The sequence below is a fragment of the Lissotriton vulgaris genome, chromosome 8 (assembly GCF_964263255.1).
Source record: "Lissotriton vulgaris chromosome 8, aLisVul1.2, whole genome shotgun sequence".
In the NCBI taxonomy this organism is placed as follows: domain Eukaryota; kingdom Metazoa; phylum Chordata; class Amphibia; order Caudata; family Salamandridae; genus Lissotriton; species Lissotriton vulgaris.
Window position 1 is genome coordinate 632,564,568 of NC_141696.1, and position 17,895 is coordinate 632,582,462.

The window sequence follows — 17,895 nt, forward strand, 5'->3', positions numbered from 1 at the left end:
GCTTAGACCCTGCACGCTGGGATCTCAGCCACCAGGTAAAGCCACCTGGTCTACCTGAGGCAGGATGGCATCAGATTGGAGAGGAGTCTGTGGCTATTTCGAGGTGAACAATTCCAGTAATCCCCATTGAGAGGGGGGAGAAGGCATGGCTTTTGCATGAGATGTCCGACACGCAGGCAAGGGCTTCACTCACGGGCAGAGCCACCTAGCCTGCCCGGACAAAGTGGCTTCAGATTGGAGAGGAATCTGGGGCTCCTCCTCCGAGCTGAACAGCTCCAATAATCCCCACTGAGAGGCAGGAGAAACCATGGATTTGCATAGGATGCCATGTCCCCACAGGCCGTAGCTGTAGACACCGGGCAAAGCCACTTAGCCTACCCGATAAAAGATGGGGTAGGACCAGAGTGGATCTGGCGCTCCCCAGGTCTGAAGAGTTCCAGAATTGCCCAGTGAGAGGAAAATTACACCATGGCATTCGGATGGGAGGCCCAGCCCCTAGGCTTACGCATCAGCCATAGCCATAAAGCCTGTCTGACTAGGGAGAAGATTTGGGCACCTACACAGTGAACAGTTCCAGTAATCCTAAGTGCCCCATATCCCCAGGCCGGGGCTTCAGCTTTTGGACAAAGCTACCTAGCCAGCCCAGGCAAGGTGGTATCAGGCCAGGAAAGAGTCTAGGGCTTCTCCGGACAGACTAACTGAAATGGTTGGAGAAGCCATGGCTTTCACCTGGGAGACCATGTCTCTTCAGACCAGGGCTTTAGCCGAGTGGCGGCCGACACAGGTAAGAAAGCTCACACTATAGTCAACCCTGAGGGGAGTGCAAATCATGGACTGCTCTACATTGAGGGGAGTGCAAATCATGGACAGCATGCACCATGATGCAAAGGAGCAAACTTTCTGGGATATTATGTAGTGTCCGACCACACCCTTTCCCCTTCCCAAACTGATTTTCATGACCTCCTCTACCATTTATCACACGTTCCTAATGAGAGTATTGCCCGGGTGCGGAGAGTATGGTCCGGGTGCCGAGGTTCCGGCCCGACTGCGGACGTAAAGACACAACTCATAAATGACCTCTGTGAATACCAAAAGTCATAAAGTTAGACTTTTGTCTCAGATTGCATTTGTGAATCGGTCCCAGCTAGTTATTTCTCATCATCAGAGTTTGGCCCAGAGCAAGAGAGATAAAAGAGGAAAAGGAACAGAAAACGAGAAAGAAAAAGATGAAAAACACCAACAAAAGTGGAAGCAGGGATGAGAAAAACAAGCAAGGGTGAAATAGAGGCAGGCAGTGAATGGGGGTGCATGGAAGAGGCAAGAAGTGGAATCAAAATGACAAAGCCTTGGTATCTGCCATTCAACAATGCTGGAGGCAGGTTTCTGAGTAAAAACATCTTTGGGCCCCGGCATTTATTATTTTACAGTTTAAGCCCTGCCAGTGCCCCTAATGTTTCTGTTAATGCATTTCAACACCTTCAAAAAAATGATTCCTGGGTCCTCTATCAGAACTTGGACAAGGTGTATACGATGCAGGACGTCCAGTGCTGGCATGTGGTACATTGCTTTCAAGGATAGGTATGAGCTTTCATAGCTGCGCGATGGCACCTAGACTTCCCGTGGCCCCGGTTTGGCTTGTGTGTTCACCCCACCACGGAAAAGAAAACATAATAAATAAAATTAGTTCATTTGAATACAAAAACTGAGCTCGAAAGTTAGGGTCTTAATGCTAGGGTCCAGGTGGGAGCGGAGGTTAGGATGCTGAAAAGAAGATATTTATGGCATAGTATAGATATGAGCGCAGTGGTGGAACAGACATTTCTTTGGTTTAGGTCTCTCTTTATTTTAGGAAAGCAGAACACATACTTAACGACTTAAGGATATGGATTCATCTTTTTGAAGAAAGTATGGTTTCCGAGTACATACCCATGTTCCATCGGGTCCGAACAACTCCAGAAAATTGCCTATGAATTCTCTCGACTTCTCTTCCCACTTTTGAATGAGATCATGGCTCTTTTCTTCCACTTTATAAACAAATTCTTTCGATTTCTCCTCCACGTTTTTTACTTTTTCTTTCATTTTATCCACCTGGTTTTGGAAAAGATACTTCTTCTCCTGGAAAAAATGCACATCATGCGAAAAAAATGAATTTCAAAATTAGGTTAATTGATTTTTTTCCTTATTACTAACTAATCTCAAATTTGCCAGCATTTCGCCAATTCAGTGGAGTGAGTCACAAACCTTATTCCATATATAATTCCGATTTATAAATATAAAAACTCATAATGTATGGATGCACAACATGCTCAACATTTAAAAAAAATCAATTCACGTGCATTTCCTACCTGTCCTACACAGAGCATGTGTCCATAACACACAGGTAATTTCCGACGGCAAGTGCAAAGTGGGGTGTCCAGGTGAAGGCCAAAGGAACAGCTAGTGACATGCATTATACAATTGATGTGCCCCTTCCAAAGAAGCAACTTATTGAGTATTCACGAATGTGTAGAAATGCATTTGCTACACTTATGTGAGCAGCTAGCACACTAAAATAGGACATGTTTTGCCGAAATGCGTGTTCACTGGCAATAGTGGCTTTGCAAATGCTTGTGAAATTATGGCGCAAGCACTAGCAATGCCAAATAGTGGCTAGCTGCGATCTTGAAATGTAATTTTGTATAATGCCAATATGGACGTCATTTTGCATCTACAAGCAACATCATTCATTACCATCTAGGAAGTATACAAAATATCACTCCAAGATGGCCACCTGCAGATATTGGCATTGCGGACAGTGTATCATGGAAGGAAGAGGGAGAAACAGGCAGAGGTGAAGGGGAGAGAACGTAATAGAGTAGCAGCAGAGTTTGGTGTTGGATAGAGGTGGGCGAACCACTGAAAGCTACAGCCAGGTTGGAGCCATATACTCAACTCTGGCTCAGCTCAAGGTTCTCTTGGTACCTCAAGCTCAAAACCAGCCAGGTTTTCAGAGGCGGTGATATGGCTTGGCTGCAGGGGTGGCTCCTCCACGTGCAGGCCCGGACTGGCCTTTGCGGCACCGGGCAATCCCCGGTGCGCCGCAAGGGTGGGGCCCGGTTTGGGGCCCCTGGGGGCCGTTTTTGTTACTGGCCCTGGCAAAGAGCGCGGTCGCACCCCAGACCAAGCACTTTGCCAGGAGTGTCACCCCACTGCTTTCTCACAGTGCGAGAAACAGAAACATAAAATGGTATTACGAATACCATTTTATGTTTCTGCTTTTTGCACGGTGAAAAAGCAGAAGGCGGTGAGAAAGCAGAAGGCAGGGTTTGGTTGGTTGGTCCTCCTCCAGGCAGGGGAAGAGTAGCTTGCCCACTGTTGTGGGCGCTGACTGTTTGATCGCCCCCAGGGCCCACCAAACGAGTCATGGAAACTCTCCGTTTTATCCATGTAGGCTGCATGCAGCCTGCATGAAGAAAACGGTCTTTTCTAAGCATAACATTTGAAAATCTGCTGTTAATCCCAGCTTTGCTGCTTGACTTAAATGTGTGGCCCTAGGCAAATACTTTGTCTCTGAGCCTCCTTTTAGTTCATTATCACATATCAGACCACCTTCAAATATGCAGGTTTAGTATGTGGACTGTACTAAAATTTCTCTATTTTTCAGTATAAGTTTTTATTGGTATTTAAAAACATCACAAGTTTATCATAGGAAAATGCCATAGTAAAATGCAAAAACCATATCAACACAGAGTAGGCTCCCCTAGAACACACCTATTACATAAGAAAATAGCACAATGCAAATGTCTATTTAATTGTAAGGCTCCACAATACCAGAAACAGAATTGGTGCTCTCCAATCACAGTCCCATAGGCAAACAACTTGTCACCTCTCCCTCACTTCTAACCCACAACTCACTGATAGCTCGGCAAGCATTGCCGGCCAGGCGTGCAGGTTATCGGTAAGTTCATTATCTCTGCATGTTTTTCGCATATGTCTTTCTTCGGTCAATGCCCATTCAGACATATCTCTCAGCGATTCAGACACTTTTGGTGCGAAAAGAGACAACCACCTAATGGCTATTCTTCGCTTAGTGTGTACTAGAACCCAGTGGGGAAATACACTACTAAGCCTCTTCCTATGTTTCGCCAGAATCAATTCCAGCAGGCACTGACCAATATCCCTGGGAATTGGCCACCCTGTGACTGCATTCAAAGACTCCAAACTTGTCCGCCAGAAAGTATCTAATTCAGTACCCCCCAAGCACATGCAGAAATTCAGCTCCCAGCCTGGACAGTGGGGACAGGAGGATGATCAAGCCGGATACATTGAATACAGCGTATTCAGGGTGAGTGACACCTGATGCTTTACGTTATACTTGAGCAGCTTAAGCCTTGCATTCATAGAAGTTCCCTTCAACCCTTCATGAACTCCTTCCCATTCCTTAGCAGAAAGAGGAGACCCTAGTAACTCATGCCACCTGGTGTGCTCCGGCAAGTCGCTCTGAGGAACATTTTCTCTCAGTGCCCCATAGACATGCAAGATCAGTCTCCTGCCCCTAGCCATATTCAACAGCGTCCCCACGGTCTGAAATTTCTGAGGGGCCTCAGGGAAGTAAGGCCATATCTTGTGGCCCATAACCGCAATCTTAGCAAACTGTAAAAGGTGGCCGGTCCCTGAGGCAAACGATTCTACAGTATCTGCCATAGTAATAAACCTGTCATTAGGGTATAAGTCATGCAAGGATTCACACCCCCAGCAGGCCACTTATCAATTCACCTCGTCCACGCAATAAGCGCAAAGTGGCTCAATGCCTAAATACTCAAATCAGGTGTAAACGATGCCCTATGCAATACAAGTCTGACATATTCTCCCACAATCTGCACACTTGTCTGACCACATACGACAATGAGGCCAGAACCTCCGCTCCCCACGTCAAAGGTTCAGGCAAAGGTACATCATCATAAGTACCCCTCAACAATATCTGCTCCCAATTCTCATCATTGTCTAACCAATGTACCACATGTTGCAATTTAGCCGCAAGATAGTAAAAATCCAGGCAAGGAAATTCAAGACCCCTACTTCCTCCAAGGGTGCTTGAGAGTGGCCAAACTATCACTCTTTCTCCCCGAGGCACACAGGGGATCTACAATCAGTTTGTCTAGTTCAACAAAGTATTTCCTAGGGATCTCAAACTTGCCCCCCTGAAAACAAACAGGCAATGTGGCAGTAAAATCATTTTTAACAAAGCCAGCTTGTCCCTCAAGAACAACGAGAGCATGTTCCAATACTTCACTGTAGGTTTTAACTCCTATAGAACCCTACCTATATTTCAAGCCCTCAAATGCCACCGCCCTATGCTCAGTTCTGATCCCAATATACCGGATACCTGTCATGTGCCAATGAAGGCCTAATCAAGGCAGATTCTGCAACTGCCTCCCAGTCAACTCCCTTAATGGGAAGAGCTTAGAGTTGTTATGGTTAACACATAGCCCGGACATTTCAGCAAATTCGGAGAGGACAGCCAGCATGATGGGGACGGAGTACGTCGGCTTGCACAAATAGACCAAGGTGCCATCAGCATATAGGAAGATCACGTATGTGGTCTCCCCAATCCGAATTTCTCATCCCTGCAGCACAGAGTGCAACCGGCATGCTGGGGGCTCCATCACCAGTGCAAAAAGCAGGGGTGACAAGGGGCAGCCCTGTCTGGTCCCCTGATATAATGAAAAGCAAAATGACACCATCCTACCCACTCACACTCTCGCCACCAGGAAACTATATACTGCACCCATTTTTGTTCCGTTTGCCTAAATCTACCTTCCGTAGGACTTGCCACAAAAATTCACATGGCAGAGTCAAACACTTGTTCTATATCAAGCAGCCCTAGTACCTAATGGTCATCTTTCAGTACGTGGACGTGTATGACAAACAATAGCCTCCACAAGTTACATAGGGTGCATTGTATAAAGCCAATGCACCAGCTGCAGCAGGTGCTCCACCAGACAGGACGCCTAGATTTTACTGAGGATTTTTATGCCTACATTGAACATCTAAAGGGGACAAAATGAAGCTAACTTTGTAACTTCCTTATCTGGTTTAGGGAACATTTCAATGAGTGCCTCTCTCATAGAGTCCGGTAGCAGACCTCTCCCAAAGGCCTCATTAGAGACCTCTAACAGTCATTCAGAAAAACCACCCGCTCTACGTTGGTATAATTCAACCCGCAGGCCATCCCTTCCCAGGGCCTTAGCTGTCTTCAGAGCCCATATTGCCTTCACTATTTCCACCTTGGTTGTGGGTGCATCTAAGCTATCCATATCCTCCCTTGAAAAGGGAGGACAGCTGCAGACCAGCAAGGTATGCATCTCTTGCCAACGGACTAAAATTGTCCGTTGCTGCATTCACTTTTTGTAGATTCTCCACGAAGACCTCAGTTATACACTGTTGTGTGCATATTGCCTGCCCCTGAGCATTCTGAACTCCTACCACAGGGGGCAACGCGTTTCACTGCAAAGGAGCGTGGTGAGCATCCGACTAGCCTTATCCTCCTCTGTGTGGAGACGGCGTCTATAACTGGTGCAGACAAACTTATACAATCGATTCCAAAATTCTTTCAAATCCCTGCAATACCCCCTCCACAGATACAACCGTTATGGCTGCACAACTATACTTTTTTCAGGACACTACGTTTGTTCTCCATGTCGTCTAGTGACAGTGATAGCTGCTGTTTCACTCCATTTGCCACCTTTGGACACTCCCCTTGCAAAACCGCCTTCACAGCATCCCACTCCATGGCTCTCACCTTCGTACTACCTCAGTTATCATCAAAATAATAATCCAGTATCTCAGTCCCCACATGCGCAAAGACTGGGTCCGACATTGCATCAACCCTAAGTCTCCACATTGGCACTCTGGGGGACTTTCTGCCCACCCGAAATGAAACTTACAAGCGGGAATGACCGGACAGATAGAATGCTAAATAAGAAACATTGACCACACACTAGACCTTGGCACCAGACATCAAGCAATAGTCCAAATGGCTATGGGTACCCATTGCCAGCACAAAGTAGGAATATATTTTTCCCTGAGGGAAATGAACCCTCCACACATCCTGTTACCCCAGATCTCCCATAACCTCCCTCAGTCCGCTAGTCATTGCGGGTTTGGTGTCAGCCCTTGGGGGAGCCGGTCCAAGTCACCATCCAACACGCAATTGAGATCACCATTCAGCAGTACCTCAGGACCAATGTGTTCCGAAGCCGCACTCAACACTGTCCGAAAGAAACCAACATCAGTCACGGTAGGAGCATAAACATTCAATATATATATATCTCTAGCATCTAGCGCACCCGAGACAAACGCATATTTCCCTTCAGAATCTAGTTTCATACATTTAGCTAAAAAGGAAATTCCAGGACTCACCGCATGTGGGTCGGTGGGTTTTAAGCAGTTCTTGTTAAGGAACATTGGGTGGTATGCTGTTGAATGGAGTTGACTCTATTGTACATGGACAGGGCGAATGGTACACTTCATGAGTGGGGGTTACGGAGTGTGGCGTGTGAGTGGTACACAGTGGGGCTTGCGCATGCAGTTTTAATTGGTACGTTGGCCACTGCCTGGAAGTTCTTAAATGGAACGTTTGGGGTTTGGGACAACCCATAAAAAGACACAGAGTTTACCCCTTCCTGAGGCGATATGGAGTTTCAGTGGCGTTCTTGCAGAAAACTCACACAGGGAGGGATTGCATCAAACAGTTGAGACTGAGGTGGCGGGGCCAAATGTTTGTGACCTCCTCAAGTTTTGCTAGAGGGGAGCCCTAATGACAAGAACTGTACACCTTCCGTCGGTTTATCCATGATTGGCATATTTGATTCATTTGTATGTCCCTAGTAAAGTGCACCAGATGTGCCCTGGGCCTGTAAATCAAATGCAACTAGTGGGCCTGCAGCACTAATTGTGCCACCCACAAGCGTAGCCCTCCGAACATGTTTCAGTCCTGCCACTACAGTGTCAGTTTATGCAGTTTTAAACTGACATTTCAACCTGCCAAGTGAACCCACTTGCAAGGCCCAAACATTCTCTTCTGTTGCATGAAAGGCACCCTTAAGCAGGACTGGACTGGGAACCTAAAGCAGCTCTGGCAATTTGTCATACCAGCCTCCCGGGTTTGTACGTGTGAAGCTGTGCTATTTTTGTTACTGGGGGCTGATATTGCAGCACTACTGCGAAACCGGTCCCCAGTAAGAAAATCTGCCCCCTCCACTGTAAAACCAGCCACACCCTTCCAGCCTCCCAGGGAATTGCCGAGCCTCTTATGGCCAGTCTGGCCCTGCCCATAAGGTAGGCCCAAGGCGGCCCCATGGGCAGGGTGAAGTGTATGTAAAAGGTAGGACATGCGCTGATATGTTTTACATGCCCTAATCATAAAGTACTGCTAATTTAGGTTTTCACTATTGCAATGGCTCTCTCTCCCCTAGATTAACATGGGTATTGCCTTGAAATAAAGTTTAATTTCACATTGGGAGCTGATAGATGTTTGGAGTTGGGGGTCTCTGAACTCACAATTCAAAAGTTCATCTTTTGGCGAAGTTGTTTTTTTAAATTGTGTGCTTGAAATGCCACTTTTAAAAAGTTTGCATTTTCTTGCTTAACCATTCTGTGCCTTTACCTGTATGTAGAATTCAAGTCTGGGTTAGGATGACAGTTGGGCTATAGTGCATTCACTCTAGACAGTCACACAAAGGGAGCTGAGGTGTACCTTGCATATCCTGATGGCCCATCACCAGGCGCCTGATGGGCCTTCCTGAGCTAGAGTGGTGGAAAGAGTTGTCACTGACACTGGAATAGGGCTGTGCCTGTCCTCACACAAAGCTGCCTCCACCCCCCATGGAGTGTGTCTAGAGCCATCTTGGGTAGGTAGTCAGAAAACAAGTTTATTTGGACAATTGTCCATAAAACATTCTAAAAACATGTTTAACAATTAAAATCAATAATTAAATCCCATCTTGACTCCCGAACACCCCCTTCCCACTACAGTTTGATATTAAAACTCTGTTTGACAGACTGTAAAAACTGAGCAATTTTAGCTGCCACATCTAAATAGTGCATTTCTGATAACAGCTCCACAGCTTTCCGCCTATGGACAGTATCATATTTAAAAAAAACAAAGGTCTTAAAACCTTGATACAGTTTGAGAGATAAAAAACACAGTCCATAAGTATGTGCAATAGAGAGCATTTTACATGCAGCTGGCAGGGACAAAGACCACTGTTATCCTGAACCCTGGCCTAACAGGGGCTGGATGAGTTGATTGGATTAAATCCCACCCTGACCCTTATTATTTCATTTCACTTAATATTTCATTTCAGGGTCTGATAACTGTAACAGGTATGGAAAAACAGTGTTCTGGCCAAGAGTAGAGATTGAAAAACTAATAGACGGTTTCTTACTCAAATAGGACAGGTCATTAGTTTCAGTCACCATAACTACAGACTCTTTCAATGCCTGCTCGACTGGGGAGGAGGACCAGTATGTGATTGTATCACTGTCTGAAGCCAGGTCAGGGAAAGGCGGGGTCTTAGGCACTGCAAAGACTTTTCTTTGAAGTTCCCTACGTCAAAAGCAGAAACAGGTATAAGTACTGGGGCTGTGACACCATAACTCAGAACACTTCTGGACTAAAGGACATTGTGCTACAAATAAGAGCTGGATGCTCTAGGAGGGGCTGGCACTATGCTTGTTGCTTTGTTGTGCTGGCCTGCTGCGTGCTGCTATGGTCCTGGGAGTCAAAGGACTGGACTTTGCTTTCTACACACTGCTTACAAAGTCCTCCAAGGGCTTGAGCGTGCTTGCCTCCTGTTAGGAAGTCTTAGGATCATCAAAGACTTCTCTACCAGTGCCTGGGATCTTCTGCTGAGAGCCCCCTTACTGGCCAAGTGGTATCAAATTCATTTCCTGGGCACTTGGGCATTGGAAAATCCATGCATCAACTCTTAGTGCCTGTTTTATCAACACAACACCACGTGTTGCTAAAAATCACCACAATGCTGCCAAAGAATTCACACATCCCGTGCAGTGCGGATGAAAAATCGGCGCAGCCTGAGTCCCGGGCACTGTGCCACCGATGTCCGTGGCACCTGCTTCGACTCCAATGTAGTCCATGCCTTATAGTGGAAGAGTCGAAACATGACCTGCTTTGCAACTGTGAAATCAGTGCAGCACCTGCCTCGCCGCATTGACACAGCTATTCTGGATTTTCGATACATCGTCCCCAAGCACCGATTTCTTCATTGGCGTTGCCCAGCAGTAAGGAACCGAGGCATCACCTCCCCTGACAGTAATTAATTAACGCATCACCTTCCCTGCACAGCAGTAAGGAACTAACGAATCATCGACCCTGGCAGTAAGGAACCAACGCTTCACCTTCCCCGGAAGTAAGGAACCAACACATTGCTGTGCTTTTCTGGTGTCTCACCTCCCCTCTGCCTTTTTCGTCTTAGAATTTTGACACATCCCAGGTTCTTTGTGCTAAATGTGAAACATCCATAGATTTCTATAAATTACATTTGATTAACCTTTGATTTGAAAAGTGATAGCTTTCCTTGTGTATTTTGGATTTTTGTCTTTTTGGCCTGGAATTATTCCGATAAAAACTGGCTATTCTTCTAAACTGGTGTGGGCTAATTTTTTTGTATTTTCACTGTGTTACTGTATGTGTATGTACAAATGCTTTACACATTACCTCTGACATAAGCCTGACTGCTCGTGTTTAGCTGCCAAAGGGTTAAGCAGGGGTTCTCTTAACTGTGTGATCCCCTTACCCTAACTAGAGTGAGAGTCCCTACTTGGACAGGGTGCATACAGACTGCCAACTAGAGACCCCATATCTACCGTTGGTATTCAGCAATGAGGATAGGACTTGTGTTTGTACTTTGCATACAGTGATTAGTGTACACTACTTCCATATCGCAGACCATTAATTAATTAATTAATTGCAAGTTTATATAGCGCTAGGATCGACTCCCGGAGGAGTATCTCCGCGCTTTGACCGCTGCGAAACCCATCCTGGCTTCCCTGAGAGATGGTCCCTTAATGGGTATCTCCAGGGTGAGACCAGGCATCCCCGGCGGTCTGGTGGGGCCGTTAGTGCAGATGAGGCAAGCTTATGCCCAGAGTTGCCGAGTGTGATCGCTGATCAGAGTGGGCACCGAGGCGAGAGAATTATCGAGTCCGCTGACCCTGGTCCAGAAACCTGCCGCGTCGGGAATCGAACCCTGGTCCCGGGCCGTCCTCTGCTCTCGGGTCTGCCGCCTCTAACCAGTGAGCCACACTACTGCTTACATACTAGCATACTGTTTTTTTTTCTCTTTCTATTTTTGCAACTCATGAGTTTGATCCAAAATCATGTCTCAGTCTGTTGAGCCATCAGCAGTACCTGCAGAGTTAGTGTTTAGGCAGGAGAGGTTGGTGCCTCAGCTCAAAAGTTCTACAGGGATTCTAAGTGTTCTTTTAAAGGCATCACTAGAGAGGAGGTGCTGCAAAAGGCATGGTGGTCCTAGTAGCCAGCCAGGGAGGCTGATGAGCACTCAGAGGAGAATATTGTGGAGGAGGAGGAACAAAGTCTGCACCTGAACTGGCTGGAGGAGCCAGCATCTCCTATCGGGTAAGGGGTCAGCCTGAATGATGTAAGAGCTCCCTCCAGAGCTAGCAGTGTTCCCTCTCCAGGTCTGTCACCAGAGGAGCAGGAGAATAGGCGGAGAGCCAGGAAGCTCGAGTTGGAGCATGTAAAGCTTAGGTTGAAGCAGGAATGGGAGGAGGAGAAAGAGAATTTGGCCATTGAGGAGAGGAAAATGCTTTTTGCTCATAAGCTGAGAAAGAGAGAGAGCTGGAGTTGAAAGGCAAGAGGGTTGAGTCGAGCACAGATGATGGCAGCAAACTTTTCATTTCCAGTACTGAAGAAGAGATTCATACACCCAGAGACTTGGTTTCTAATTTTCAGGAGGTGGTGACATACACCAGTGGGCTCAGGCATATGATGTAGCTCCAGAGGTGCGTAGGGCCCGTGGGGAGGATTGGGGAACTGGCACAGGGAGTATACAAGTGTTCCTCTCTGCTCTGTACTACTTCTGTATTTCTTATCTTATAACATTTCAAATAAAAATTATTTGAAATTAAAAAAGGTCTACCTCCAAAGAGAGTAATTAGCCAGAACCAAAGTATAGTTCAGCAAGAAGAATGCCATGGAATCTGCTCAAAAGTTAAGGGCAGTTTTAAGTATGAATCAATAGACAGATAAACGTAGACTCTGTTTGCGAGAAAGCGAATAGATATACGTATTAATCAGCAAGGCAAGAAAAGTCTGGCACACGTCCCAAAAAGGGCACCTTTTATAGATTTCCGGCATTGAAAGGCGCATACGCAAAATGGTGAGATCTGATATAATTGCACACTCAAACAAGCATTGGAAATGCAAAAGGGCTCGCATTAGGAAAGTTTGAGCTATTGTCTTATAAATGATTTTTTTTTATTTATGTGTTATTTTTTAAAATAGCTAAATTAATAGCTTTGTCATTTACAATGCCAATAGTTATAACTTTTGAAAACACCTATAGCATTTGTAATGCAACATGTTTTGTATTTACGTGACTTAGATGTATTGATATTACAAATAACAATGGCTTTTAATTTTTTTAAATAATTAATACTTAAATAATTCATTTAATTTGTAATGGCAATAGCTTAAACTTTTGTAAATAACTTTTGTGAAGATTATGTTCAGTGTTTTTTATTGTGACGAAAATCCAAGAACAGAAGTGAAATATTAACATCTTTTTGTGATTTGTAATAAAGCATGAATGCTTGAAAACAGCTTGATACATTGAAAGAACATATTTGAACCAGTGATGCTGTGGTTGTGCTGAGTGATGCTGTGGTTGCGCTGAGTGATGCGGTGGTGGTGCTGAGTGATGCTGTGTTTGCACTGAGTGATGCTGTGGTTGCGCTGAGTGATGCTGTGGTTGCGCTGAGTGATGCTGTGGTGGTGCTGAGTGATGCTGTGGTTGCGCTGAGTGATGCTGTGGTTGCGCTGAGTGGTGTGTGCATCGGTGGAGCTTAGTGGGTGCATTGGTGGAGCTGTGTGGTGGGTGCATCGGTGGAGCTGTGTGGTGGGTGCCTCGGCGGAGCTGTGTGGTGGGTGCATCGGTGGAGCTGGGTGGTGGGTGCATCTGTGGAGCTGTGTGGTGGGTGCATCGGTGGAGCTGTGTGGTGGGTGCTTAGGTGGAGCTGTGTGGTGGGTGCATCGGTGGAGCTGTGTGGTGGGTGCTTAGGTGGAGCTGTGTGGTGGGTGCATCTGTGGAGCTGTGTGGTGGGTGCCTCGGTGGAGCTGTGTGGTGGGTGCATCGGTGGAGCTGTGTGGTGGGTGCATCGGTGGAGCTGTGTGGTGGGTACCTTGGTGGAGCTGTATGGTGGGTGCCTCGGTGGAGGTGTGTGGTGGGTGCATCGGTGGAGCTGTGTGGTGGGTGCATCAGTGGAGCTGGGTGGTGGGTGCATCGGTGGAGCTGTGTCGGTGGAGCTGTGTGGTGGGTCGTTCGGTGGAGCTGTGTGGTGGGTGCCTCGGTGGAGCTGTGTGGTGGGTGCATCAGTGGGGCTGTGTGGTGGGTGCATTGGTGGAGCTGTGTAGATGGAGCTGTGTGGTGGGTGCATCAGTGGAGCTGTGTGGTGGGTGCATCGGTGGAGCTCTGTGGTGGATGCATCTGTGAAGCTGTGTGGTGGGTGCATCGGTGGAGCTTAGTGGGTGCATTGGTGGAGCTGTGTGGTGGGTGCATTGGTGGAGCTTAGTTGGAGCATCGGTGGAGCTGTGTGGTGAGTGCATCGGTGGAGCTGTGTGGTGGGTGCATCAGTGCAGCTGTGTGGTGGGTGCATCAGTGGAGCTGTGTCGGTGGAGCTGTGTGCTGGGTGCATCGGTGGAGCTGGGTGGTGGGTGCATCGGTGGAGCTGTGTGGTGGGTGCATCCGTGGAGCTGTGTAGGTGGAGCTGTGTGGTGGGTGCATAGGTGGAGCTGTGTGGTGGGTGAATCAGCGGAGCTGTGTGGTAGGTGCCTCGGTGGAGCTGTGTGGTGGGTGCATCGGTGGAGCTGTGTGGTGGGGGCATCTGTGGAGCTCTGTGGTGGGTGCATTGGTGGAGCTGTGTCGGTGGAGCTGTGTGCTGGGTGCATCGGTGGAGCTGGGTGGTGGGTGCATCGGTGGAGCTGTGTGGTGGGTGCATCGGTGGAGCTGTGTAGGTGGAGCTGTGTGGTGGGTGCATCTATTGAGCTGTGTGGTGGGTGCCTCGGTGGAGCTGTGTGGGGGTGCCTAGGTGGAGCTGTGTGGTGGGTGAATCAGTGGAGCTGTGTGGTAGGTGCCTCGGTGGAGCTGTGTGGTGGGTGCCTCGGTGGAGCTGTGTGGTGGGTGCATCGGTGAAGCTGGGTGTTGGGTGCATCGGTGGAGCTGTGTGGTGGGTGCATCGGTGGAGCTGTGTGGTGGGTGCATCTGTGGAGCTGTATGGTGGGTGCATCGGTGGAGCTGTGTGGTGGCTGCATCGGTGGAGCTGTATGGTGGGTGCCTCGGTGGAGCTGTGTGGTGGGTGCATCGGTGGAGCTCTGTGGTGGGTGCATCGGTGGAGCTGTGTGGTGGGTGTCTCGGTGGAGCTGTATGGTGGGTGCCTCGGTGGAGCTGTGTGGTGGGTGCCTCGGTGGAGCTGTGTGGTGGGTGCATCGGTGGAGCTGTGTTGGTGGAGCTGTGTGGTGGCTGCATCGGTGCAGCTGTGTGGTAGGTGCATCGTTACAGAGGGAAAGAATCTGTACTTGGAGGAAGTGGGGAGAAAATCGGTAGGGGATAGGTAGAGCTTGAGCCGGGAGAGAAATGCATCTACAAGCGGCTTGCCAATAGTGAGATTAAAAAGCTTCACACACGAAGCAGAGCCGAGGAGTTTGACAGAAACAAAGGTCACTCCGGGAATGGGTACAAAGCAAAAAACTAAGTTTTTCATGAAACAAGAGAGTAAACTGGCAGTGGAACTACCCAGACTACCGGAGCAGTTTTGAGTTTCTTAGCACACCTCCGCCTGAGCCTGCATTCAAGGAAAGATCAAAATGTCAAACAAACATGGGCACTCTTCATATGCAGCCGCCTATTCCTCGAGATGTCAGCGCTGCATTGCTAGGCAGTGCTCAGACAATGTCCACAGGAAAAAAAGAAAATATATCCTTAAATGCGCAATGAAAACAATTACGACTGGCAAGGTGATCTGCACGAATTATACTTACAGAGGGAAGGAATCTGTACTTGGAGGAAGTGGGGAGAAAATCTGTATGGGATAGGTAGAGCTTGAGCCGGGAGAGAAATGCATCTGGGAGAGAAATGCATCTACAAGCGGCTTGCCAATAGTGAGATTACAAAGCTTCACACAGGAAGCAGAGGAGTTTGACAGAAACAAAGGCCACTCCCGGAATGGGTACAAAGAGAAGGGTTTAGTCCGGGAAATTGATGGGAGTGAGTAAGGGTGACGAGAATAGGGTGAGGGAAAGCTAGAAGACATTCAACCAGAAAAGGAAAAGCTGCCATGTTAAAATAAACGCGAGACACGGCCTGGCGGCCGTGTAAAGTGAAAGTATGGCCGGCCTGGGCAGTGAAAGGGGAGGAGGGAGGAGAAATGCGAGTCATAGCAGCAGCAGCCTTTGATGCTGCCGGCCATGCAGTGAATAATTAGGGGAGGAGAAATGCTGGCTGGGGGAAGCTGAGATGCCTGTGGGAAGGAGGCTTTGATGTACTGGTGGCTCTGATGTGCACGCGCTTTTTGCCAATGCGCTTGCGCATTGAGCTTGTTTTTCACGGGCACAGCAACAAATCGCCGAGATGGTTAAGCTCTAGTTAAGCCACAATATAGCTCGCCAGCTATGCGCAAGCGCATCAGCAGGCGAGCCCTAAAAACATGCTTTTTTAGGAAATTATGATACATCAAGTAAGAAAGATTTAGGAACACCTTCTTTCATATATAATTATAATAAGAAGTACACAGGAAATTAGGGAAATTGCATGAAATGTGTGCAATAAATTAAAACAATAGACAGTACAACTGATGAACAATTTCTTAAAACGGACTCAGGCAACAGCTTTGAAGTTGTCACAAATACACAAACATTTTGTACATGGCTTCCTTCTCGAGGACACTAATGCATATCTGCTCAACAAGTAAACAGCACCGCAAAATGAATTCCATTTCAATTGTTTTCTGATGATTAAAGACGCATAAGAGAAACATGAATGTAGAAAACATATTCATGTAACACCACATTTCTTTTCTGTCACTGTAAAATGAATGTCAATGCAGGCTGACTAGGTCACATTCATGTTAACTGAAGCTAACTAAACACATTTAGGCATTATTTATATTATTAATATCACACTCTCACTTTCAAGCTGCAATCTATGAGTGTATACACTTGTCTAGTCACTCATTCTTTACTTTATGAGTTCAAACTCCATATCCCATCAATATTTATACAAAGCAGCACATCAGAAGCTCAGTGTAACTTCCAGAGGGAAAAACGATAGTGCTTTAGTTTTTCAGATCAGGCTAGAATGACACAGTCTGTACTTGTCTGGGCGCTGGCCTAGAACCCCTAGACCAACCCTTCCAGGTAGTCTTGGTTCACTATGAAGCTAACTTCTGCATAGCCTTTCAGGGAGGAACAAGTGGGGGGTCATCGCATAGAGTGCTTTGATAGCTTCTCCATGCAGGGAGTAAACGCAATTTATGCTTCATCAACTTACTGTGAAAAGCAGCAACATCACACTATTACCTACCAGCCTTAGAAACTCTCACATAGAGCAGGGCCGGCTCTAGGCTCATGGTGGCCCTGGGCAAGGTGCGTAGGTATGGGGCCCGGAAGAGGTAGTCCGGGCGGGGCGGAGCGCGCAGGCTAGTAAAGAGGGGAGGGGGTCAGGGTGTTTAGTAGTGGAACAGAGCCGGAGGCTGCCAAATCCCTGCCAGGGGCCACCACGGAAATATGTATCCATCCTCAGAGGATTCATATATTAAGGATATATATTGGCGTGGTGGCCCCTGGGGTTTGGTGGCCCTGTGCAGGTGCACAGCTTGCACATGCCTAGAGCCGGCCCTGCATAGAGAGATATGGCATGGACTCGAGAGGTTCGGTGAAGCCGTCATTCATCCTGATTTGCATCATGGTCAAATATATCAGTATTTCAGGATGAGATGTCACATCATTAAATGTTTCCATCAATGAGATTCTGGACAGAGTGACTGATGAACCGTTTTGTTACGACATTTAATGGTGTAGTCTCATACATTTGAGTCTGCAAACCAGAAGGAGTAAGAGAGAGTGGGTAATTTCGTGCTGAATCAATCAGTGAGCATTTCCTGGATTAGTGAGATGGTGTGTAGTGATTAGTGAGTGAGATATTGTGTGCGTGATACTGAAAAGGGGTATTGCATGAGTGACGCATTGAGTAAGTTAGTGAGCAAATTAACCAGACAGCTGCGTGTACAATATCAAAACTAAACTAGTGGTTTTAGGGTGGACACCGTTGATCATTGCCTATTGTAGCGCCTCAGATCAGCTACCTCATCTCATGAACAGTCAAAAGTGTTGGTGTTTTTACAACTTATATTCACAATATTTCCAAGGCAGGGGCATAGTTATCATTAGGGTCGCAGGTGCAGTGGCACCAGGGTAAGTAGTCTGAGGGGCCCTCAGTCGCCACATATGGCTGACTTAGTATCCTACAGTCGCTTTTCATGGTGGACAGTCCACCCATGCTTCGCCACTGCTTCAGGGAGTAGTTACTGCAGAAATGTGTGGTATATCAGTTAACCTCGCAGAGTGATATCCAGTCAGTCAGAAAGTATTCGGAAATA

The 17,895-nt window shown here is 47.2% G+C and overlaps 1 protein-coding gene across 2 annotated transcripts in view; it reads right to left on the bottom strand.

Annotated features, from left to right (window-relative positions):
* Positions 1-17,895, bottom strand: part of PCYT1B (phosphate cytidylyltransferase 1B, choline) — a 1,420,495-nt gene that overhangs the window by 169,339 nt on the left and 1,233,261 nt on the right. For both annotated transcript variants that reach the window (XM_086934513.1, XM_086934514.1), the window contains one exon: positions 1,927-2,115. In XM_086934513.1, coding sequence (XP_086790639.1) covers positions 1,927-2,115 — 189 coding nt within the window. The remainder of the gene's footprint in view (positions 1-1,926; positions 2,116-17,895) is intronic.